Raw genomic sequence first — 27,476 nt, 5'->3', positions numbered from 1 at the left:
ATTCTTAAACTTAAAAAATAAATTATACTTCACTTTTCCTGTAATTTGTATTTCTTTTTGCTTTCTAGTTATTATTATTTAAGTTGGTTTTGATTGACCTAGTAAAAATAGTGATTAATTTCTTTGGTCTTTAGAAATTAAACTGATATTCTAATTATGTCACAATACCTAAAAGTCTATAAAATTAACAGAGAACAATTTAATATTATATAACTTAGACAACATATCCTGAATTGAATTATAAAGTTAATAATTATTATGTTTTGATTGACAAAACAGAGAAAGTTTAAAATAACTCAGTAAAAACCTAGTTTTATTACTTTCAAATTTTTTCTATGAAACATAACATTTCAAATCTAGCAGCAACCTTTTTCTAAATTGTTGCAAAGAAAATAAGAACTTAACATATAAGTAGCCCTTATTAACACTGTTTTAAAAACATACATTACTTACATACGTTATTTAAAAGATAGGATTTAAATGGGGCATTGTCCCATCAGCAGTTCTTATGCCTAAATTGTCAAAGATTGAATCATACCTTATGGCTTCTTTTCCTGTAAATTCTGAAGAAACAGGCTCAACAATTTCACTAAAACTAATATTCCCATTAACATTGCCCTCAGATAACTCCTTATAATTTCTTTTGTTCTTTGACCAATATGATGGTTTCAGAAAATATAAAGATGATCTCCGTAAGCCAAATTCCCCTGAAAAATAAAAAAACTGAGTTATCATAAATTATTTCTGAAAAATTAGTTTTAAAATCATAAAGGTGGTATGTGAACTATATGACAACCTAAATGCAAAGTTCAAATATAAAGTAGTAAATCCATATTGTGTGAAAAATAAGTTCTAATGACAAATAACTCAGTCCATAAATAGTTTCAGAGTTGCTAAGAGTGCATGGGAATGTACAGGAAAGTAAAACACATTTCCTGCCCAAAGGACCTTAAATCTTTATGAGTACACACACACACACACACACACACACACACACACACACACACACATTTACCAAGTGGCTAAAACATAATGCAGAACATGAGGCATGTCATCCAAAATGCTAGTTAGAGTCCAGAAGAAGAAAAGTTTGTATCTGTATAGGAGATATATCCTGAAAGCCTAAATATATCATCTTAATCTTTAAAATTAGGAGGTATTTAGAAAAATAAATATAGTTCATAGAGAATACTTTTTAGAATTAGGAGACTAATACAGCAACAGGACAGATATAGACTTATGTATATGGCAGACAGTGACAGTTGCCCACATAGGATGTACCCATTTTCCCCCCTTTCTTCCCCAAAACTGACACTCTCTATTTTTTTAAAAGAATTTATTTATTTATTTTAGCCAGAGGGGAAGGTAGGGGAAAATAGAGGGTGAGAAACACTGATGTGTGATTGCCACTTGTGCACCCCCTCCTGAGGATCTGGCCCACAACCCAGGTATGTGCTCTGACTAGGGATCAAACTGCTAACCCTTTGGTTTGCAGGCTGGCACACAATCCACTGAGCCACACCAGCCAGGGCTAGTGCTTACTCTTTAAATATCTACTAATCTTCTAGATGGCCACCTGTTTCAAAGAAATCTGATCTCAATTACACAGAAGATTCTAATCGATTTAATCAGTTCTTGGCATGCTCTAGTAGCTGTTATTGCTCCAGATATAAACATGTGACTAATAAGACAGAAGGAAAGAGCTTAGTTGGAGGGAAAGGTATGCCCTCCCTTTTCCACTGGCCATGAACACAGAAGTGTAACACCCTGCGGCCATGAGGAGGGCAAATCTGCCAGACTCTGAGACAAAGGTGCCAAAAGCATGGAGAAAGTGGATCCCCAATGACATAATTGAGAAGGTCAAACAGCTTGAAGTCCATCTTATCTCTTGACTTCAAGTCAAACAATTGATTTCCTTCTTGTTTAAGCCAATTAGATTTTATTATGAGCAGCTAAAAAGAACCTGATACACTGGAAATGTGTTTAAATAGGTTAGTAAGACTGTACAAATGAATATTAAATACAGTAAGGAGAAAATGATAAGGAGAGATTAAATATATAAAAGTATTATGGAGGATATTAATATATAATGAGTTTCTATCTAATTAGTGCACCTATTTAATAAGGATATGCCCACTAAGTTTTTTCAGAGGTGATTAATTTGATTAAAGGGAATGGTGAAGTTCTTAGATTTAAGTTAGGTAATTAAATAAGCAGTATCACAACAGTCTAGACTAGTGCTGCCCAATACAACTTTCTGTAATGATGTAAATGTCCTGTCTATAATGAATATGGCAACAATTGTATGTGGCTACTAGCACTTATAATGTGGCTTGAACTATGAGGAAATGAATTGTTAATTTATTTAATTCTAATTAATTTAAAATTTAAAAGCCACAACCCTGGTCAGTGTGGCTCAGTCAGCTGGAGCATCACCCTGTAAACCCAAAGGTCTCAGGTTCAATTCCCAGTCAGGGCAGATGCCTAGGTTGTGGGTTTAGTCCCCGGTTGGCATGCATACAAGAGCAATTGATTGCTGTTTTTCTCCCTCTCTCTCTTCCCCTCTCTCTAAAATCAATAAGCATGTCCTCAGGTAAGGATTTAAAAAAAGAAGAAAAAATTAGAAGTCATATGTGTCTAGCAGATACCATATAAAACAATGCAGGTCTAGAACATAGACAAAAGTAATGAGGAACTCGAGAAAAAAGTTAATGGGGTACTGGATATTTAATAGGAGATCAGTGATTTTCAACCATGTTTATCTCATGGCACACATCAAACTAATTACTAAAATTCTGTAGCACATCAAAAAAAATATTTTTTCTGACCTGACAAAAAAATAGGTATCATTTTGATTCATTCACACCATATGGCTATTGTTATGTTGTCTGTAGTCATTTTTTATTTGACAGTCTAAGGGAATAGAGGTAAGTGCTCCTGATTAAACAGTCAAATATTGTGCGTTTTAAATATTCTTGTGGCACAATGATTAAAGATCACTGCTATAGATGTAGGAAAGGAGATGAGGGGAATGGTAGGAGATGCAAGACTGCTTCATAGTTCTGGACCTTAGAGAGTAAAATAATGAAACACTTTAGCCAAAGAAGATTGACATAAGGAAGTTAAGAAGTTCAGTTAGGGACTTACGACTTTCAAAACAAACTGCTCCCTTTTTATACAATCTGCCTATGTTCACTAGTAGTTAACACATAAAGTATAAAATATATATATTTAAAATTAAATTAAAAGCTTTAACATGAATGTAAGTTGGGCACTCTGGCTAGAAAAAATTAAAATTAAGTTGACCCTATGTGGACAAAAAAATCCTAAAAATCTTTAAAGGTAAAACCAATAATCTGCTTACCTGGGATGACTTGATCAAGATAAACAGCCAAGAGCACATAGAACATACTATTAAGTGCTAGCACAATAATAGTAATAATTAGAGGATATGGGCCTTCGGTCAAATTAGAAAATAAAGCACCTTCATTAATATCTTCCAAATGCATGACCTGAAAAACAGAAACACCAACTTTATTACATAAAAATGATTTAAAATACTGGTAAGCAGAAGTTAACACTGCTTAGGGTTACTCCTTATAGCCAGAGTTGACAGTAGTCAAACTGGGCCTTTTAACAGATTGAAGTCTTCCAAATTAGAAATATAAATTTATAAGGAAAACAGTAAGAACTTTACCAAACTATGAGTTTATCACAGAAATCTGTTTCAATTATGTACTTAATGTTGTGCTTCTAAAACCAGTGTATAGTATACATCCCTTCTCTGAGGCATTTAATTATTAATACTATTATTAAACGAAATAAATATTAAGTATGATGTTAATCCTAACTGATGCAAACAAAAAGGGTTACGGTCCACAAAGAAGGCAAACAAATCAAGCATTAGAGGATAAAATTATAGTCAGCATCTTTTCAATACTGAAAAAAACAGAAGGTACTATAATTAATTAACATAATTATTAACACAAATATTAAGTTATTCATAGTAAATATATGTGATAGAGCAGAAAAAAATGTACTAGAGTTTGGGGCTTCATTTAGGTCCTAGACCTGTCTTTAAGTGAATAAACTTTAACTTTCATTCTGAATTTCAGACTCCTCATTTGTGAAATGAAGGAAATGAACAGTTCCTTCCACTCACAACAAAGACCTATGAATCTATAATTCTACCTTCCAAAGTGAAGGGGACTCAGTGGATTTCCAAAATGTGTAACATCAACTCTTAGGTCTTAAGTAATCAAAATTCATTTAACTCAACATTGTTATAAATAATCTATCTTAATTCTCATAAATAAGAATATTCTACCTAACCAATATGAATAATCTCATACTAAGTAATTACACTGACCAAATTAATTTTGTTACACAAAACATTTCCTTATGAGAATTTCTCCCTAAGAACCTGACAGTTCCTTTAAAGACTAATAAAAATCAAATTTAGAAATCTAAATATTATTTAAGTGAATGACAATCCCAAGAATCCTGGGCCAATAAAATCCACCAGGTCTACTTATTTTACTCTTTCAGTCATAAAAAAATTTGTTCTGCTCCATACAGAATTTTCTCCAGGCACACATCTGAGATTATTTTACATTGGGCAGCAATGTAACCAGGCCATAACGCAATTTAAACTAATGACTTCCAACAAATTGAGTAATTGCAATGGACTACAATCCTGAGATATACTGAAGTAGAAAGTAAAGAACTTATAAACAGAGAATATAAATTAAAAATGGAGAGAACATAGATTAGAAATGAGAATAAATGAAACCAATATAAAATATACTCCAGTATTCAAATATCATTCATTTCTTGTATTGAAAAAATTTTTTTTTTTTTTGCAAATCAGAGGTAGCATTCATGGTATTGTAACATGCTGTATGACATACAAAATATGCAGTGAAAGCAACATAAATGTATCACCTACCTGTGCAATACCAATCAAAAAAGTACACTGACAGAAGGGGCTCAGAAGCCACACTAACGATTTGGGAAAACTTTCCACAAAGACTATCAAAAGGCCAACAAATCCAAAAGCCACAGTGACTAAAAATTCAACTATTCCCACATGTTTTGACTTTTTAAAAATAGGTGTCAGCATTAAAGCAAAAAATACCTATAAAATATAAATGTTAAGGTTAATGCTTCGTTCACATACACTGGTATTAAAACAAATCAATTAATTTCTAAATGCTCTAGTATTTTATTTTCATAAAACTAGTGATACACATTTAAGAATTTAAACTGACAAATTATCTATATAACAGGCAAACATGATCACCTGTACTTTAGAAACCATAAACAGCTATGCATTTCTGCAGTTAGATGCGTACATATATAAACAAAACAATAAAGCTTTTTAAAGCTTTACAAAAGCTTTTAAATACAAGTACCATCTTTAAAACTTTATGTATCAATATGAAACAAAACCAGCTAAAAACTGGGCAATTATATAGAGAAGTATACAAGTAATACATAAGTCATTATGTTAAAGAAAACAGGTGAGAGTCAAATATTTAACAACTGGTACAGCATGGGTACATAAACCAATCAGAATGGAAACCAGAACCACTTAAAGCCTGGTCATTAACAGCCAGCATTCAGCCAATATATCAAATGAATACCTACGAGCTGTTATTTGCAAAGACATATCTTTATACGACATCATCCTGTAATATAAAATTAACTCGAAACAGTGAGAATTTCAGGAAAACAAAGGCATAACAAGTCCACTACTGCACACTCTTAATTACATGTTCCACGAAGATAGTAAAAGACAGACTCAAAGGATTTGTATGAGAAAACAGATTAGATGAAAATAGGTTATATTTAAACCTGAGATTATTTTGTACCTTTCCTAAAAATATGGAGGTACAATGATGCTATATGTAAGTCATTTATCAGTGGCCTTGTAACAATCTCTTTCTTGGGAAATTGACTATAAATATAAGAATAAGATTTTGCTGTATTAATCAAATATTTTAGCAGTTCTTTATTCCCACTCCAAGTTAAAACACTTACAGATGATTGACCATACAGGAAAAAAAGTAGAAATATCACAATGCAGCTACTCTGAGGGAATAACGAAGATGCTGTTGCAATGACTGCCATAAGAATGGACATCAGAAAAATCAAACTTGTATAGAGAAGAACCCAGGAGAGCCTAAAATGAGAGTTCAAATACATTTACAGTTAAAAGCATAGGTTCTGACAGTTAAAAACAAATCACATTAAATAAAGTTTCATCTATATTTCAGCCACTTTATCTTTAAAATTAAGTCAATCTATTCATTTCTATGTGTGTTCTTTTATTGAAATTCGATGCTCTTCTAAGTAATTATAATACAGTAGTGGTTAAGTTATATTCTGAAACATATATGAAACGGTGATTATCTTTGCAAGAGTCAAAACAAATTAATAACAATTCATGATTAATTTAAATCTAATATTTCAAAAGTTCAATAACAAAATATGTCTGATTTTCTTAAAATACAAGAGTCACAATTTTCTTTATGGCATGTGCTACAATAAAACCTTTGATAACTTATAGAAGTTTAAACAATAAGCACTACCTCACTAATCAATCAACAACATAATTACTACACATTTACACATCAGATCAAGAAGATCAACAATTGCCCTGACTGGCGTAGCTCAGTGGATTGAGCGCGGGCTGCAAACCAGGCATCAAAGGTTCGATTCCCAGTCAGGGCACATGCCTGGGTTGCAGGCCATGGCCCCCAGCGACCGCACACTGATGTTTCTCTCTCTCTCTTTCTCTCTCCCTTTCTAAAAAAAGATCAACAATGGATTCACTATATTTGCTCAAAAATTCTCCTTCAATTAGAGCTCAATGAAATTTCTACAGTATTCAATTTTATTTTATCTTTATTGTTCAAGTTAGTAGATCATGATTTAATGTGGATATCATAAAAATCAATCACTGAAATAGGGATAAAGGATACCGAAATTACCAAAATCGAATGCATTATTCTACAGAGGTAAAACTGAGGCACTGAAAGATTGATTTGCCTAAATTCTTCCAGCTACTGTTCCCTCACAAAGTACTTTAATAATCCACTGCATCTTAAAAACCAATCACTACTAAAATAACAGGAGAAGAAAAGGAACAAAGAAAATATGTTATATACAACAATCCCATTAGGTAAAGTGTTATAATTAATTGTAGCATTGGGCTAAATGGAATAAAATTTTGTAAAATGGACTATAATGCCAACTCACATGCTTATTAACTTTTCTCCCAAAGTACATTAATTTTTCTTCCTAAATGAGGACAAAATAAATCTTCTTACAACATATTGGGGAAGTAGGGAAAATACACCTAGAATTATTAACAAAAATGCATGTCTCTAAAAAATTATCATTGTATAAAAAATGGCTTACTTGTAAAAACATTTTCTTCATTTGTTTCTTTACAAATTATTTGTATATTTTCATCTTAATTCACACAAATAACTTTTTTTTCAGGGAAAAAAGCCCATAAACTACATACACGAACTTCAATCATTTCAACTAAATTTTTAATAACATGTATATACTATGATATTGGGGGAAGACTACACCAGGCAATTAATTTCTAACTCTCCAAGACCTCATATATTCTATGCACTGTAAAACACCCTGAAATGCATGGTGGACACTTCATCTATGCAAACAAAATGTGAAATAAAATTAAACATGTCGTGTTACCATACTTTCCAAATCTCAATTTTCTTATGTTAAAACAAGCCAATCAATCACTGAAGCTTGTTAAGTAGTCTCAAATTTTAAGACAACGACAATCATTGTAGGAAACAGGATCAGAATCCCTCTTATCAAGCCAGGTGAATAACAAAATTAAAATTCTGAATATTTGTATATTTAACATAATTATTAATCACACTGAATAAGCCTTTATTAACATACCAAAAGGCCGTGTCATGAAGTCCCATTATCTTTAAAAACTCTTTTAACTTCTTCTCTTTTTCTGCCACAATATGAATTGCCAAAAAGTATCCAAAGGGTGAAAATGCTATTATTAAGTATATTAAAATTACTCCTCGGGGAAAGGTATCTATTTCTACAATAGCAGTTTCTCCCATAATAACAGCTTTAGTTGACTCCAGCTCCTTCCACAGAGAAACATTGGTCTTCAACTATAATTGGAAAATGGTAAATACATTCAATTAATTTTGTTCTGATAATAGTCCTTAACAAAGTGTGATAAATGCACACAAAAATATAGTCAATAACCTAGTACAAATATAATCCTCAAGTGGCTACACACCTAAAATAAAGTGATTGACCCCAATATCATAATAGAGTAGAATATTGATTTTATTTATTCTGGAAACAGACCATCAAGTTTAAAGTCTAAAGTTGGGAAGTATACAAATTTTGATAAAATAATTTGTCAAAGAAAATATAATTTCACAATTATTATTTTAAGCAGGCAATTATTTAGGTATATTAACAAAAATATGCATTTATAAAATTGAGGAATTAAAGAATGATTATTAGTACCCTGAAAGAATGACTGTCGTTAAAAATGTTCATTTAAATAGTATTTTTTAAAAAGTATATAGTATGCCCTTCTCTTGTTTTAAGATGTATATATGTTCCTCATGTATAAATAGAACAACATAAAACTATGCCCTGTGATACTTCTACCTAACATTCAACTGAATGTCTAAAATGAGACCTGCTTGGCCTGTTTGTCCAGGGTGGTCTGGTTTGTAGATGGTTCAAGTCTTTTGCCCAAACACAAATAAGTACTAAAACACCAGCAAAGTGGTATATCATATATTACACTGTCTTTACCTTAAACTTTTGTATTATTGAATTTATGTAATATTACATATGTATAATACATATACCATGTGTGAGAGTTTATAAGACAATTCTATATATATCATCTCATTTGGTTCTTATAACAACCCTGTTAAACAAAGCATTATTATAGTCATTTTATTATATAGCAATCTGACAACTAAGAGAGATAGGTCTCATGTTCATCTTTACAAAATGTGAAACACTGGATCAGGTCTAAGCATGTCTTTAAAATATAACTGTCACATGTATATGCAATCCTTCCTGTTAGCAGTGTAGTATTAAAAAAAAAAAGACTTGGGAGCCAAAAAGCCATAGTTTGAACTAGTTTTGCCACTAATTAAGCTTTGGAAAAATTACTTAATTTCCCTGTGCTTCATTTTCATATATAAAATGGACATAATAATAGCACCAATCTCATGGGATTGGTAAAGATTAAACTGGTTAATATTAGCATATAACTCAGAATAATGTTTGGCAAATAAATGACACATGTTTCTTAAATTAATAAAACCTACTACTATAATTAAGACAAAGATATGCACTTTCTTTAAGTTATTTTTATTCAAGGGGCAACATCTGCAAATATAGATCTTTCATAAATATTGCCTATGGTTGACCCAGATAAAATAATACAGATATGTAGAATGCTGAATCATATGCTTAGAAACCATCCAATAAATATGGGTTTCAAAAATATTAAAACAGAAACTATCACTTCTTCCTTATCTTTTTTTCTTAAAGGAGTTGTAATAAGTTATATATTTTATACATTTGGCAGCAGTCAAACCAAATCCTATTGTAAAGACATAGGGCTGAATTGTTAAAATACGGTTTGGCTTTATTTTTCTTCCTTTATCGTATTTACCTGTATAATGGCAGCATCTATGGATGCTTGTAAAATTGTGAATCCGGAGGACCAGTACTGAACAGCCTCACATGATTTTGAACAGCCAGCTATGGGAGGCAAATGTGAGACATAAGATTTCACAACACTTGCAAATGCCGTTTTTTAAAGATAACATTTGGAGGCTTCCCAAAGTAATATGATCACTCAATCTATACAGGACCAAAGAAAATAAGCAATTATCTTTCAAAGACAAATAATATCACACTCCTGATCAATTATTTGAAATTTCTGAAATACGTTAACATGTGTTAGGATAATGAATGGTAAATGAAAACAAATGGAAAGAAATTAATTGTAAACATGGTTATCTAAAATAAGTCACTTTTCTGTTTTAACATCAGTTACTCTGCAATGACAGCTTCAAAGCATTTCCAGATGCAAAGACAAGTCTGGGTTAAAACAATAGAAAAAAAATTCTCTAAGGGAAAAATTCAGTTCTTAGCATAGTGACTTCAACATTGCTCAACAAATGTTTATTGTTAATAACATCTCTTCATAAGTTTAAGCACTGAAGGCTATTTTCCATGTTTCAAACATAAAACTAATAAAGTTTGCTGATGGAAAACTGAAATTTTAGATATGTCATATACCATTTCTGAAAACTATATAGAGGAAAAAAATAGAGATTTGTAAAGTCATATATTTCAAGATACATTTTCATTTTGTTACTGTAATTATATAGATATATTAAAAGACATAAACTGTTCTATATGCAGATGTAGATAGGTAGTTATTTGAGTATATTCATATTTTTATGCTACACTTGACAGTTTTCTTATCTGAAAAAGTATATTTGAAAAATGCCAATGCTGGACCCCATTAAAATTTTGCTTATGAACTAAGAGCAGCAAAAACACGCATTTAACTGATTTTCTATTATTTTTTTAGAGCTATTTACCTCTTGAATCCATATAAATTGAAGATACTGGTATCATATCAGGAAAAAAACGGAGTTCGTAGGACATGAAGTCTTTGAAAATCACACCTACAAAGTTGTTGCTCTTAACAAGGCTGGATGCTAGCAATTCTTTTTCACTTGTATATTCTTCAGTAATTATGACTATAAAATATTATAACAATATAGTTAACTCGCAAATGAAAATAGTTTATCTAATACAATAGACCAAATTTACCATTATATTTGATATACGTAATATTTTATAAACATTTGTTTTATGCTCTAGCTTCTCAGAGAATGAAGAGCCCTTTTAAAAAATCCTAAAAAAAAAAATAGTAAATTTTACACACTATTTAACTGTCATTTAATTATATAAATTATGTCTGTGTAATATAAGTTATTGGTATAAGAGTACATACTTCCTATGTAATGGGAGCAGTTCACTTACCTATCTCCAAGTAAATCTATACAAATAACTCCTTGATAAGTGAATGGGTATTTTATTTTCAATTATTTTTAATTGTATTTTTTCCATTACCATCTTTCCCCCCATACCCTCTCCCACCTCCACTTACCTGCCTCCCCTTCCCCCACCTCACAATCACCATACTGTTGTCCTCGTCCACGAGTTCTTTCTTTTTTTTTCTTTTTTTGCTGGATCCCTCCACCCCCTAACCCCCCGCCTAAAGCTGTCCACCTGCTCTCTATGGTTCTGTCCCTATGTTGCTTGTTAGTTCAGTTTGTTCATTAGATTCCACATAATGAGTAAAATCATATGGTACTTGTGTTTCTCTGGCTTATCAAATATTTCTTCTTATGAAGAAAATTCCATAATCCTTCTCAGATACTAAATATGTATTTTAGTAACTATGATACAACCCTTCTTTGAGTAAAAATTGCCACTTAAATCCAATATTGCTTGTTCTTTTCTAGGGAGATACATGAAGAATACACCATAGTCATCATTCAGCTCCTTTCACGTCACATAACCTTAATGTTCAAATATTTTCTTGAGATTTTATTTATAAGAAACTAGTATTCTGTACAGAGCTTCAGAACAGGTGGTAAAATGGAGAGAACACAGGATCAGAATGTAACTTTGTTACTTATTAGCTGTGTGAGCACAGGTAAACAATTCTCTAACCTTGAGTATCCTCATCCACAATACCTACTTGATCACACTGGGATGTTCATATGAAGTGTAGCCACAAATATGAAAAAATTTATCAATTATAAAGCATTACTTAAATAATTATCATGATTTTCTAGACTTGTAAGGTGGACATGCAATTCAGGACTGATTTGGATGCAAAGGGTGTTAAGTTCAACATCCACTCAGTCACCTTACCGTGTATGTACATGTAACACGCTTGTGGATAGTTCTGTTATTAAAAGGACAGAACTTCTACAAAACCCATATATGTTTCTACTATTTTAGCACTTACGTTAATATACGTTGACTTGAATTTCTTTGGTATATATGTTTTCTCCTACTTAAGACTTACCAATGAATTTTGTTCTCAACATTTCTGATCAGCGTTTGAGCTGGTATGCTAAATTCTTATAGATATCCATGCTACTTGTGCTTAATATAATAAACTGACAAACATGTTATATACCAATAAGATAGGTGTTTGACAAAAAATATTAAATAGCAATAAGCAAAAAAGAAATCAATGGGGGAAAAGTTGTTTGACTCCTGATTGTATAAACATCTTCTATTCAATGACACACTATCCAATAATGCGATAACATATACTAGAAGTTAATTATAACCATCCTATACAAGGCATGTTAATCTGTTACTTTGTACAATTTAGCATTTCATTAAATCAATCACCACAGTATGCATATTTCTGTGACTTTCTCCAGTTCCTACCTTGGGTTCTTTCTCAGCCACTTTAGACCCATTAGTAACTCATTGATTACACTGTTTTCTAGTCCATTTCTTTGTGAGAAGTACAAACTGAGGAAAATAGACTTAGGTACTTAGCAACAGTCACAGTCTTCAAAACTAAGTACTTCTTTGGTTTTCACCATATACCTCCATAAATAAGCATGGCAATATGGTAAGGTCACTGCTTTATAATCTTAATCATATATTTCCAGCTTCTTAATTATTATATGAGACAGACTCAAAACGAAATATTCCTTCAAATCTCTTATCCCAGGGATGTCAAATTCATTTTCACCGGGGGCCACATCAGCCTTGCAGTTGCCTTCAAAGGACTGAACGTAATTTTAGGACTGTATAAATGTAACTATTCCTTAACTAGGGGCAAGGAGTTCAGCACTGCTACCTGGTGGAAACAAGGTGCCGGGCCTGATAAAACAAGGTGGAGGGCCGGATTCAGCCCAAGGGCCTTGTGTTTGCCACCTGTGTTTTATCCTGTATAAATATACTTATTTTATAAACGGCCTAAGGATTAAATATAAACTACTAAAACATAAAATTAGCCCTGGACAGTGTAGCTCAGTTGGTTGGAGCATCATCCTGTAGACCAAAAGGTCACAGGTTCCATCCCCAGTTACAGCACATACCTAGGTTGTGGGTTCAGACCCTAGTCAGGGCACATGCGAGGAACAACCAATCGATGTTTCTCTCTCACAGCGATGTTTCTCTCCCTCCCTTCCCCTCTCTCTAAAATCAAGAAGCATGTTCTTGGGTGAGGATTAAATAAATAAACAAGCAAACAAATAAAATATGCTTTCTATTATCAAACATATAAATTAAGGGTTTCACAAGAAAAATAAAACAGAAGAATTAAATGATTTTAATATTTTTATAAAACTATACTTTGGTGAAGGGGCATGTCTAAGAGTTAAGAATATTATTTACTCAATAAAGCTAGTGGGAAAATATGGCAGAAGCTTTCTGTAACAGAATACATATAAAAGCTCACAATACCATCAGAAAGGTGATCAGTTGAAACCTTTTGCATGATGCTTCTTGTAATATTTGTCGCTGGAGTATATCCAAGAATTAGATTAGAGAGAACGGATTTGTCCATAGAGTTAAGTTCCATGTCAGGCACTTCTTCATATTTCTTATTTGGATGCATCATGCTAATCAATATTAACCAAAATAAAAAAAATAGTGGAAATAGAATTTCCTATAATAAAGAAAATAAAATGATTATGAAGTGTAACAATGGTAACAAAATTCATCAAGATTTCTATGGAAATAATATAACTAAGAAAAAAAACATGAGAAATTTGGCTCTTTTCCTAAGTACAAAAAGTAAAAGCAATTCTATCCTAAATGAAATATTGTGTTGACTATCTCACCTAACTCAACAGGCATATTAATTTTCCTTTATATTTAGTTTTACTGCAATATTGGGCTGCCCAAAAAGTTCATTTGGTTTTTTAGTAAAATGACTCTAGTAGCACTTAGTTGTCTTTAACTTCATTCGAAACAATTTTGTTAGATTGTCTTGTGACAGCTGTCAGATCAGTGTGCATTTAAAAAGAGGTATCAAAAATGGTAAATTTTTATGTAGCCATTTTAATATTGAATATGGAAGAAAATGCATTTTTCAACACATTATGCTTTCTTATTTCAAGAATGGTGAAAACACCAACTGAAACACACAAAAAAGACTTGTGCAGTATATGGAGAAGGACCTGTGACTGATCAAACATGTCAAAAGTAGCCTGCAAAGTTTCGTGCTGGAGATTTCTCAGTGGACCATGCTCTATAGTAAGGGAGACCCCTTGAAGTTGATAGTGATCAAATTAAAACATTAATTGAGAACATTCAACATTACACCACACAGGACATAGCTGACACACTCAAAATATTAAAATCAATAAAGCTATTGGTGAAAATGAAAAATGTATCTTTTATTTTATAGAGAAAAACCAAACAGACTCTTTGGCTAGCCCAATATTTTAAAATTGAAGTTACATAATAAAAAGATACACACTAAGATGTAAACATATAAATGTAAAATACAATAAAATATAAAATATAATAAATTCACTCATGTATAACTTTATTTAAAAGAACTTATCAAACATCCCTAATAAGGATCACCATGAAAATGTCTTTATTTAATTCTAAATTAAAACTCATGCTTTAATCATACCTAAATAAATTGAATTGTCCACTTTAATAGGGATGAACTATTATCATCTTACTATTTAATTGTTCTGCTGGGTTTCAGGAGAAGATAAACAATATATTTTCATCCTTTAAAATGATTAATAATGAGTTAGCCAGAGTTCTTACTTTCTTTTAACTTTTGAAGTCATGTATGCTTTAAAACATTACTTTAAACAAATATGACATTATTTTGGTATAATTAGGCAATTTAATCCAGAGGCCAAAAGATGGGAAACTATAGGGGAAAAACTGTGAAATAATGTTCCACAACATTGTCTGTGAAATTTATTTTTCATTTCATGCAACTTGGGAAATGGGTGCCTAAAAGTTCAAAATTAAGTACTAATATCAGAAATTAATTAAATTTAAGAATCATTAGAATTTTTAACATTTAGAAAATTGGTAATTTGGGTACCTTCCTGTGGCTAACCTTTTTACTTCACAAGCAAAGTAAAGGAAACTAAAAATATGAAATTAGGATAAAAATGTATCCAGCAAAATAAACATCTCTTAAAGATGAATGCACAATAAACTGCAATAAGGCATAAGAAAGAAAAACATTTAACTTACCTGAACACTACTTTTTTTAGTCCTGCATTTAATTAGGTAATTCTTCAGCAGGAGTGTTCTGGTCTGTCTCCAAACTCCCACCTCCCTGATTGCAGTAGCCATGTTTTCTGAATCAATCTATGAAAGGGGGGGGGAGATTCAAAGAAAAAAAAATGGAACCACATAGTTTAGAATGTGCCAATTTTAATACCAAAACAGAGAGATGGCTTAATCTCAAGTAAGGTGAACTTGAACACACAGCAAATTGTCTGTCCCTCCTGGACAGAATGCATGCAACGGCAATTTGAAGGCCCTGGAAAGTAAGCTGTAGCATGTGAAACAAGAGGGAAGCAGAGTTATAACTACTGCCCAACCAATAGTGGGCTTATACTTTTTCCCTGGAATGCGCTAGAAGCAAGCACCAGGGCACCAATCTTTTTTCTTTCTACTTTCTCTTATGACCCTGTCCCCAAGTAATCCCATGATAGTAGTGCCAGACTGCAGTAACAAAAGTTTAATGCAGGCAAAACTGTAAAGCAGGAGAGCCTTTCTCTCCATCAAGTGGAGCTACGGTTCCAAAAGGGTGGGGCCAAATCCTACGGTTTTCTCCTCTACCTCCCACCAGAGGCCCCTGGTGGGTGCAGTGGATGTGGTTGCAGATGTGTGTAGCCCAATGATGCAAATAAACCATAGCTTTCTGGATGGAGGATGGAAAAGAGGAAAGTAGCAGGGAAGGCAAATAAAAAGGAGCTCAGGAAAGAAACATTGTAGTTATGTATTACCACCTGGACTAACCCCCAAACTGGGCATAAATGGATCTAATCCTATTCTGTGTACCAAAGACTTGAAGAAATGAACAGATGTCAGACCACTGCCCAGATCCAGACCTGTCACTGGGTGTCACACATGGAGCAGATCCAAATTGTACTGCAAACCCTTTTGAGTGAAATCCTATACTAACAAAGCTGTAAGTCAAGGTCTTTAGGCTAATGTTCTTGCTACATGGTCTTAGTGTGTATTTCTTATGACTGGAATTCATTTACTCATGCATTCATTCATTCCATGAATGCCTACTGACTACTTCACATGCTTGTCTATTCTTTAGGGAGCTGAGAGGATAAAAGAAAAGGTTTCCAGACCTTATAGCATATAAAATCACCTAAGAAATTTGTAAAATCCACTTTATATGTGTTCCCCTCAATTAAGTCTGAGAACAGCCAACAAATTTGAATTTTTAGTAAACAACCAGATGACTTTGATGGTGGCACCTGGACCACATTTTGAGAAACAAAATGAGAGAGGCAGGATGTAAAGCAGGATACTTTCCACCCAAGTGACAGATGCCGTGAGAAGTGTTGGCCGATGGAGCTGTGGTGGGCGTGCAGGTGAGGTCCTTAGGTGATGGAAGCAAGGGATAGCTATTTAAAGGAAAGAATATTCAAACAAGCACTGAAAGATAAGTAGAATTCTACCAGCTCAAGACATGGATAAAAGGCATTTTGGACAGAAAATAGCTTAAGGCAAGAGGGGAGGTGGGAGGGAATAATGGGGAAGGGGGAAAGGGATTTCAGGAACAGCTATAAAGGACACATGGACAAAACCAAGAGGGGGGTGGAATCAGGGGAGGGAGGTGGGGATGGCTATGGCGGGGGGGAGTAGTGGGGGGATAATGCAGACAACTGTACTTGAACAACAGTAAAGTAAATTAAAAAAAAGAAAACCACTTAGGCAAACGTTGGGAGTCAAGTCTCCTTCCCGACCCTGAGAGAATTCCCCAAAAGCCTACATTGAACACTATTTCCCACTTCAAATTCCTCTTCAGAAGTATTTCTGACATTAATAAATGGGTAGATGAAGGGATAAATTAATTTATCAAGTGTTTAATAGCCTGTGGATGGTGGCATACTCGATCTTCGGTGACATGCCGATAGCAAGATACAAAACTTGCCAAGGAATGCCTGTATCTCCACAGAAAATAATTTTAGTACTTGATGCAGCAAGAGCTGATGACTAAGTGGCCCCTCTTACTTCCAGCACTTTCACATGTATCCTCTCATGCAAGAAATAAACAGCCAAATTATATTTGTTCATCCAAAAAAAGGGGAAAAAAACAAAACTGAAATTAGAGCCACAGCTCAGAGTGTGGGTGCAACCTGCAACCTGAACCTCACTGGGTTGACAGCAGGCTAAAAGAAAATATCAACACTCTCCACAGGAATAAAACAAAACTCAAAAGTTTCTTACAATCCAAAATTATTTGGCAAATGAATCATGTGGAACATATTGACTCTTTTAAGAAATGAAAATCAATAGACGCTAACACCAAGATTTTGCAATTATCTGACAAAAATTTTCAAGCAGCTATTAAAAAAGTGCTTCATCAAGTGCAGGTCTTCAAACAAGTCAAAGGAAAAGGTTGCAAAGAATGCCTGGACTGTCCCACGTGTTAACACTGGCTGGAACTAGCAGCAGAATCGAGCAGACAGTATCCAGGAGTTCGCTCTCTGGTGATACAGTTCGCACAGCACGTGTCAGAGGGGTCATGGTGGAGAGGACCACGGGACACTGAAGAGCAGCTCTCTGAGCAGACAGCATACGTAAGACCCTGTCTTTTGCAACATATATTAGAAGATGATCCTTGAAATACAAGTTCACAACTGAAATACAGTAAAACGTCTAATAGCTTTTTTAACATATAATTTTTAGAACTTATAATATTTGATGTAGTTCTAACTCAAACTCTTACCGATGCAGTATCTTTAAAACTCTTTAACAAACCCAGTGCTTAACTGGTAAGAACAATAACAAAGACAGAGATAAGGGAATAAAAATTTTAAAAATTTTTTCAAGTGACTTTTCACTGCTTCACAGCATACCTGGGGAATGTGTTAAGTTTGCTCTACAGCTTTAAATAATAATTACATAAGTTTTAAACACTGAATATCATTAAAGAATTCATCAAATATGTAACTTTTCTAGGTGAATGCTTTCCTAGAAAAAATAATTCACACTAAATCTAATAAATTGCAAGAAAATTGAAAGCCTACTAAAGCCCATCCTCCTTTTGTAATATATTAATCATTGGCTTAAAGACTACAAGTTACATAATCCAAAATTCAGTATCAAAAATTCATTATTAATTTATTAATGAAGTATTGATTACTACACTGACATGCTATGAAACATATTTCACCTTTCTCAAAGCAATACAAAATATACATGATCTTTAGAAATAACTGTTAGGAAAAAATAATTTGGAATGCATTAGTTTTATTTCTGAGAAATAAATTCAGATTACAGCATATAAAGAAACTGAATCATCATGATGTTCATAGCCTCCTGGTAACAGGTATGGTCAATCACGTTAGCAAGCTTGAAAGAGCCTCAGAAAGGCTGAAACTGTTCCCTGTCTCCAACAGATGACTGTTAGAGGTTACTTCCAGGCCACACAAACAAAGCTGATTATATCACTCTTTTGTTCCGTATCTATATCCAATAAACCATAATTGCAATTACCAAATTGTGTCAGCACTGTTTATTTGTTTACATGTCTTAATCTTGAACTTGATCATGAGATCCTTGACAAAAAAGAAACAAACCTGCCTTATTTATCTTTGCTTCTCTAACACCGAGGATAATATTATAACCAATATTGCCTTCCTGCAAATTACTTTATCAGTGCTTGCTGAGTGTCCTTGTATACAGATCAAAGGTCTGCAAATTACAGTGGAGGAGATGGTGGCTAAATCCAGCCTGTTTTGCAGAGCCTGAGCTAAGAGGGTTGCTTCACATTTTTTAATGGTTATGTGTGTGTGGGGGGGAATCAAAGAATAATAATTTGTGACATGTAAAAATTATATGAAATTCAAATTTCATGTCTATAAATAAAGTGTTATTGGAACACAGACATGCTCATTCATTTCTTCATTGTCTATGACCGCTTTGGTGCTAAACAGCACAGTTAAGTAACTGAAACAGAGACCAGATGGTCTGCAAAACCTAAAATATTTACTATCTGGCTCTTTACAGAAAGTCTACTGACCCCTGTTATGGATTAAAGGACTAAGAAAGAAGAAACGTAGCAAATTCATTTAACATTTACTGAGAAATTTATGCACTAAACATAATGGCAAAAAATAAGTTAGACTCTGTCATTGATTTTACAGACAGATAAAATTTAATATAACATGATCAGTGTAAGGTGGGGAGAAGAGCTTGAAAAAGACTGGAATGGAAATTCCGTGCAGAGAAAAAAGAATGGAAAAGCCTGACTCCTAGAAGGCCTTAACTTGCATGAAGAACAAGGATACCTGCACTATGGTGGAGGCACAGGCAAAGCAAATTTGCAAGGTCCAGACAACTGTAAAAACAGGTCATGGAAATGGGTTGTGAAATACCTACCTTGCCAAACCAAATTACACACAATTTTGTGTACCCGTATACAGTACCCCATTATCGGGCTTTTCATACCTCAGTGTGATTGTTTCATTGCTTGGCAATCACACATTTCAGTGATCCATTCACTTGCCCAAACCCCCAAACCTCCAAGCATCCACCTGCAGAATCACTCTCAGATTATGATCCGATTCCTACTTCACTGAGAAAAGTGAAGCTATCAGAAATTTCAAAAATACCCCACTAATCCTTCTACCCATTTACCTATAGCTATGCCTAATGTAATGTTATTAAACTGAAAACTCTGTTCATTCGAACTTTGAGCCATAAATGCTTAAATGAAATCTGTTATTATCTATACAGGGCAGGGCCAAAGTAGATGTACAGTTGTGTGTCCACAAAACTCAGTTTATTCTTATATTTTTATTTATTATTGTATTATTTTCTATAGAACAACTGTAAACCTACTTTTGCCCCATCCTGTACTTTTAACTTAACCTTTATTTTTTGGAGGAAGAGGTTACAAACATACTTGGCAGGTGACTTGAAAGAAATCCTGGCCATACTGGCTTCTCAACTAATGAAATAAAAGCAACATAAAATCAAGCCTTTCAATTAATAGGGAATAAATTATAAATGTTCTCTACTATTTTAAAATTCACTGAAGGTAGTGTAAATAATATAACGAAACACTAATTGTCAATATGATTTAAACTAAATTTTATGACAGTATGTCTTGCTAAATGGTAAAATAATAATGCAATGGTACATGATAAGCTATCCAATACCTTTCTTAATGGATCCTAAAAGCTTGTGCTTACAACTATTTAAATCCAATTAATCCACACACTAGTGAAGAATACTACTTAAATATTACGAAATTATTTTATAAGATCATCTGAATTAAATTCAAGGACAGAGATTATAAATTGTATTAATTTTGGTACTCTTGGCACATAGTTTAGTATCTGGAAAATAAGACATTCAAATGAACATGGAATATACTAATAAGTTTGTTTTTACCCTGAATGCAAGATTTTCCTATACTACAAACCCTTTTGAAGACAAATACACTTAAACAGCACATATTAAAAAATTAATATGTTCTTAGTTTGATTTTAACCCAAATACCCCAAGGACCCTAATTGCCCTAATTAATGCTCTCTTGTCTGGAGTTTTCCCTGAAAACATGTAATATCTCTCTTTGGGCAGACACAAAATATAAAGCATCAGAATTTAGAGTCTGGCATCCCTGGATTGAGACTTCAACAAGAGACTTAACCTCTTGGCGGTTCATTTTTTACATTTGCACAACTAGAATAACCCCTCCACCCTCCCAGGGCTGCTGTCACGGTTAAAGGAGTGAATACCGAGTGTGGTTCATACTCGGGAGTCCAGTGTATACTCGTGTCCCCTTCTGTTCCTTCAGAATGCCCTTGATGAAAAGTAGACGTGAATGTCTTCCTTCTTTAAGACTTGTTTATTTTAAAATGTACATCTTAGCCTCTGGAGCCCAAGACAAACCCTCCTCGGGCTACTGTCGCCTCAAACCGAGCTCAGTGCCTCCAGCCTCCCTAACTTTCATATATACTGAAACATCTGCACGCGTGGGACATTTCTTTGGGGTTTCGGAATCAGGGTATCTCCCCCCCAAACCGTGTCACAAGATGTGCGCATTTTCACCTCACCCAATTCCCTTCTGTATGCACGCTGGTGATGAGCACGAACCCTCAGGAATAACAAATACGCTAATTAATGATCCTGCTGCTCGGAGGGGACCTAACTGCACAACATCTCCCATATGTCATCACACCCTGAGGATGGACACCACCACGTCCAACCAGACGCAGCCTCGTGGTCGCCCCACGGCCGGTCCCGAGTCCTGGGTCCTGGACGGACCCCCTCAGCATCCTCGGCATCCGCCACACCATCTCCCTAGGAAGAGCAAACCGCATCCAACCGTGTCTCCTGCCCACTGGGATTGCTCCCCGGAGACTGAGCTCGCGGGCTAGGCCTCCGCCCGCTGCCTCCACACCTCAGACCCGCGACCCTTGCCCCTCCCGCCGCCACTCTCACGCCAGCCCTTCAACGGCCGCCTCCGGCTGCCAGGCTCAACCCCTCTGGCCCCCCAGGGGCGGTTTTCCCCGCTGAGGCACCAACATCTCTGCCCTCCGCTCCACCCTCACCTTAGGGTTCAGCCCGATCAGCAGAGGTGACAGGCCTGGACGCGCTCAGTCTGCGAGAAAAGTAAGTGAGGGTGAGACCCCGTGCACGAGCACGCGCGCGCTCCCGCTGCTGCACCCCGTGCACCCCCAGAGCTGCAGGGCTGGCTACGCTCCGAGAAAGAGGTGCTTTGTGCCGGAAGTCGGGCTCCGCCTCCAGCTGAACTCACCTGGGGGCGGGACTCCTAGAGGACGCGCGCTTCCGCTGCTCCGCCCTGCGGGACCAGGCACTGGCTGGGAAGGCCGAGTGTCCCGGGAGGGGCGTGCTCCTGGGGGCGGGGCTCCAAGTGGCGGACCGGCGGGGCTGGCTGAGACGCAGATCCCTCGCGCCCGGGAGCCGCAGAGCCTCGGAGCCTTGGGAACCCGGAGTCGTGTGACTGCCCTGTGGGGACCTCGCCGCGCTCCCCGGTGAGGCACAGGCCGAAGCAACCGGCTTGTAGTCGGGAGCTAGTGTGTGAGTCCGAATCCCTGTGACCTTGGCCTGCAGCCCTCGCCGCAGCTGCTTCCCCGTGACATCTAGTTTTAGGAATATGTTCGTATATGTTTTCCGGGCGTTTAAACGGTCCTCTCCTAGGACTGCATTTTGACCCCTCGGCAGCCCCTTCTTTCCGCAGCGTCTGGGGTGCAGTGACCTCCTTGTCATAACCGCTGCTTCGGCCTCGCATCAGACACCGACCTGAACATCTGGACGTTCAGGATGCTTTTCGTTTCTGAAGTGTTCTCTTGCGAGTCTGGGGAAGTGGCAGTTCCTGACTTTCAAAAACGGCCTGAGGCACATGGTATCCTTCAGAGGGTCTCTATCACCATGTTTTCACCAAGAATATAAACTGATGTTTTGAGATTTATTTCCCAAAGTGACCTAAATGGTAGTCAAACGTTTTCGTGAAAAAAAGGCTCACAACGCTTAGCATCACTGATTTTCCTCTTCTGATTTCTGTATGGCCACATTTCTTTGCTCAGTTTTTTACTTTGGATAATTTAAATGTTTTTTTTTTAATTTCTGTCAATTCTATGGACATTGTGTGTTCTTTAAACTTATCTTTGTCTTTCTCAAATTTAAGCCAAATCTCCCCACCAGTCGCAATGCTAAGTTCTACCAAAAAAAAAAAAAAGAAAGAAATCAAGTTTTGTTTATTCTATCAAATATGTATTGAGTAGGAAATTCAAAGAGCTTTAGCAAGAATCCATGATGATTAAAAATATGGCAGTGGAAGTTGGGGGAAAGGAAATAGACTGTCCTAGAAACTACACCAGAATACTGAAGAAGGCAGGTAATGAAAAGTATTCATGATCTATTTTTTTCTTTTGAAATATCTAGAATGGCCCTGGCTGGTGTGGCTCAGTGGATTTAGTGCTGGCCTGTGAACCAAAGGGTCACCAGTTGGATTCCCAGTCAGGCTGCATGCCTAGATTGCCAGCTGGGCCCCCAGTGGGGGGAATGTGAGAGGCAACCACACATGGATGCTTCTCTCCCTCCCTTAAAAAAAAAGAAAAGAAAAATATCTAGAATGTTTTTGTTACAAATTCAGAAATTTTTTTGCATTTTATTTAGATTTTTCAACCACAGTTTGCATTCACTACCATTCTGCACCAGTTTCAGTTGTACAGCAAAGTGGAGGAAAACCATGCACTCTACAGAGTGGTCCTCTCCCTGCCCCAACCACCTACCTGGCCCCACACTCCATTATATCAATAGTATTGACTATGAGAAGAATGCATTCTTAATGGCCTTAAATCTGTGGGCAAATAAATGTAGATCAAAGATAAACTTGGTAAAAAAATGTGTTACTGAATTATTAATTCACCCCCAACCCTCCAATTATACTTCCAACTTGTAGCCTTAACCTGCTTTAACATCAGTAGTTTACTCATCTTTCTACCACTATTCAAGGCATTTGTTTCCTGAGTTTCTTATTATTGTGCTGTTCTTCTTTATTCGTTCTGTCTGCTTATTCCTCTACTCTTGCTTCAAGATAACAGGACCAAAAACCAATGATTTTGTAAAAATCTCACCCCCCCAGACAAAATTATTTCAGTTTCCCCTCAACAGCACAACACCTTGTCCATATGATTTTATTGATGTACTGTTTCTTCAATTAAATTGTAACTAGTATGGGATTAAGAGCTTTTTCTTATACCATTATACATTTCCAGATTTTATGTATCACAGTGTGCAGTGAATGTTGTTGATCCTACTACTGATGAGAAAACACATGTACAAGAGTATGCAAATACTGTTGTCATTATTATCCCTACAAGATGTCCACAAACTCAACAAAATAGACCTGTAAAAAAAGGAAGGGAAATTCTTCTTATGGAATGAGTGGCAAAATTGTAATGATCATGTGGCTGTGGGAATAACATAACAGAATACTAAAAAAGAGTGCCCTGAGTATTGTATTGGCCATGACATATTTTCTATTGCATGGCCCTTGTAAACAATGTAGCCACATAATTTCAACCTACATTTCCATAGTTACCAGGTCCAACTATTCAATAAGCATCTGCAGGGAAGATGTTACTCTCTGAGTTTCTGTATCTAGGAAAGAACAAACAAGCCACAATGCCTGGTTGTCATGGTGGCCACCTAAATCCCCACGCCTCATTAATAGATTCTTAGACAGATCACATGGGAATACATAGATCATAGAAGTCATAGATTGAGATTTAACAACTTGCCTCGCTGAACAAAATGAATAGGGAACCAAAATTTTGACAGTATTTAATGCAGGGAAAGAGAATCAGATCTGCTACCCAAAATACCAAACTACAGTATAACCTGATGGTGAACAATGGATTCTTTTTTTTTTAATTTTGTTCTTGCCTTATTTAATGGTTTTCTGACGGTTTTTTTAGCCAAAATTAAGAGCAAAATTTCTAAATTTTAAGGACAATGCATTCCTGATATCTTATCAGTACATTATTTTGCATGATTATCAATACATTGAAGATCCCATTACCATTTTTAAAATTTATTACCGTTAAACACCGTTATTAATTATTTTTAAACATTTGCCATTTCTGCAAGCTAAAAATAAAGTGCTAAGAGAATGATGTGGTTTCTAAAATCAGGGTTTAAGTTAGGTGTAATTTCAAATCGGTACTTTTTTCCAGAACAGGGCAAAACATATAAAGAAACACAGCCTTGACTGAGAAAGTAGAAAAAGAATCCCACAATGTTAACAATAGAATCCCAAACTACCATCTCAAATATGGCTGAGATTGTTATTTAATTGCCTAAGGAAATGATTAATTAATAATGGGTAGAGGGGTGAAGAAGAGAATGACTTCTGAAAGTAGTTTTAGTTTGGCTTTTATTACTACTACTAATGTTGTTGTTGTTTTATTACATTTAAAAGAATTCAAAGTATTATTCTTTGTATTTCCCAAACAGAAAAATTATTTTAAAAAATTAATCTCAAGGAGATTAATAATTGAAGACTACCCTGCCAAATTTGATGTCTAAAAAGTCAACCAACCAAAGTGCCTGTATAGGTACTCGAAGGTATATGAAGTGCCTAGCCTTCTTGCTTAGCACGAACCCCAAATTTGCAGCTGAACAAAAAAAGGTAAAGAAATCAACATTTATTTTGAGAGACCAAAAAAAAGTATCAAATAGGAGATAATATTTGTTTCATTTTTAAACTATGTGGTGCAAACTATGGAGTAATATAGATGAATTATTGAGGGCTGGAATTACCTGGTATCTTCAAGAGGAAAAGATGGGGAGATTTGTTTAACTGTAGTGGGCAGAGGGAAATAAGCCTGAATAGGTTTTAATAAATACAAAATTATTAGCTTGCCTAAGATATAATGCAAAGGCTCAAAAAGAGACTTGACACTATCTGTGTGTTCTTTCTCTACTCAGTAAGGAAAAGACTTTAAAGTAGTAAAGGTGAAACAATGTAGAAAGAGAACCGAAACTTGAGATAGGTGAGGAGATAGTAAGCAAACACCTATCTGTTTCCAATAAGTTCATGTGTTCCAGGCACAAATTACATCCCACAGCTGTTTATAGGTAACCTAAGACCCATTGCTATTAAGTTCAAAGAAACTATAAAAAATGAAAAAGATGATAGATCACCTGCTTTAAAAAATTGTTTAAAAGGTAGACACTAAAAACTTTCAAACAGAAAAGTAAAATTCCAGAGCACATAATTAAATATATTTTATGAACATTTATAAGAGTTTGATTTTATTTTTCAATGAAAATGAAAATTGCACAGTCTTGATATAAATTAATTTCAGCAAAGCATTCTTTCATGATATTTGTGGGTAGAACTCTAAAATAAGGGCTTGATATAATTATAACTAGGTAAAGTCAAAGTTAGTTGCATAATTGTAGCCAAACTTTTGTTTATAATTTTTCATCAATTATACAGGTGAGGCCATAATGATCATTTTGGTCAAATCAGAGGATGAATAAAGCCTATATAGCATAGAAAATATGACTGAAGTCAGAATCAAGAAACAAAATCATATTAACAATTTAAACTCTGAGCTAAAATCTAAAGATAAAATTTAATAGAAACATCTGAAAATCCCTACATTTATTCAAATTGAAAAATAAACCTGCAGAACTACAAAATTGGATAGATTCTGGTTTAGCCATGTAAAAACCAAAGGTTTTAGTGTCTGCCAAGATCAATGTGAGTTAATAATATAGTAGGTAGCTTGTAGTGATGCCTATAACACTTTTGGTTGAAAAACCGTGCCTTTCACTTGGGGGATCCCCTGGTCAGTATTTCCCATAGACTTCACTAGTCCTCTAGAATAGGAATAGGCAGAATAATGACCCTGGTCCACTCAAAGATGTCCACATCCTGATCCCTGGAACCTGTGAGTATGTTACCTTACATGGAAAAAGAGGATGAAGTTTGCTAATCAGCTGACTTTTAAATAGGGAGATTATCCTGGATTATCTAGGTGGGCCCAATGTAATCCCAAGGGTCCTTAAAAGCAGAAGAGGGAGGCAGAAGAGAAAGTCAGAGTGATAATGCCATAAGAGAAGAACTCAACCCTTCCTTGCTGGCGATGAAGGTGGAGGAAGGAACACAGGTGGCCTCCAGACTGGAAAAAAACAAGGAAACATCTCCCAGAGCCTCGAGAAACAAATGCAGCCCTGCCACACCTTGATTTCATCCTAGACAGAATGTGTGTTGGACTTCTAACCTACTGAACCGTAATATAATAAAATTGAGTTGTTTTAAGTCACTAAGATTGTGGTAATTTATGAGCAGCAATAGAAAAATAATACAGCTTTTGCCACTTGTTTTCATTCTCTGCAAAGGAGCTGCTATTATTTAGCAACAAAATGCCCTTTATTTTCTTGTCTCCCTGTAGGTAAGCAACATTATGCCATAGAAGGGAACTGTTACTTAAAAATTATGGGTTCAGAAATTTAATAACTGATGAGACTGCATAATCACTCATGCATAATTAGCCTCTATAATCACTAGTTTTCTAATTTGTGAAAATGGGTTTTAAAATACCCTCTTTGACTCTTTGTGTTGCTTCACAGTTTTTGAGATGAGGTATATGAAA

General features: G+C 35.1%; 1 protein-coding gene across 1 annotated transcript in view; it reads right to left on the bottom strand.

Moving 5' to 3' along the window:
• ABCA5 (ATP binding cassette subfamily A member 5) overlaps nt 1-22,056 on the bottom strand; it is a 67,022-nt gene extending 44,966 nt beyond the window's left edge. The window contains exons 1-10 of the mRNA XM_045837425.1: nt 21,897-22,056; nt 15,337-15,453; nt 13,567-13,771; nt 10,659-10,820; nt 9,719-9,807; nt 7,948-8,177; nt 6,043-6,184; nt 4,949-5,137; nt 3,365-3,512; nt 539-707 (exon numbers count right to left, since the gene is read on the bottom strand). Of these exons, the coding sequence (XP_045693381.1) occupies nt 539-707; nt 3,365-3,512; nt 4,949-5,137; nt 6,043-6,184; nt 7,948-8,177; nt 9,719-9,807; nt 10,659-10,820; nt 13,567-13,771; nt 15,337-15,438 (1,436 nt within the window). The 5' untranslated portion in view covers nt 15,439-15,453; nt 21,897-22,056. The remainder of the gene's footprint in view (nt 1-538; nt 708-3,364; nt 3,513-4,948; nt 5,138-6,042; nt 6,185-7,947; nt 8,178-9,718; nt 9,808-10,658; nt 10,821-13,566; nt 13,772-15,336; nt 15,454-21,896) is intronic.
• Nucleotides 22,057-27,476: the final 5,420 nt, after the last annotated feature.

Source organism: Phyllostomus hastatus, unplaced genomic scaffold (genome assembly GCF_019186645.2).
Source record: "Phyllostomus hastatus isolate PE091 unplaced genomic scaffold, TTU_PhHast_1.1 phas_contig_210, whole genome shotgun sequence".
Lineage (NCBI taxonomy): Eukaryota > Metazoa > Chordata > Mammalia > Chiroptera > Phyllostomidae > Phyllostomus > Phyllostomus hastatus.
Note: the sequence above shows the minus strand (reverse complement) of the source record. Positions and strands in the feature narration are given on the sequence as shown.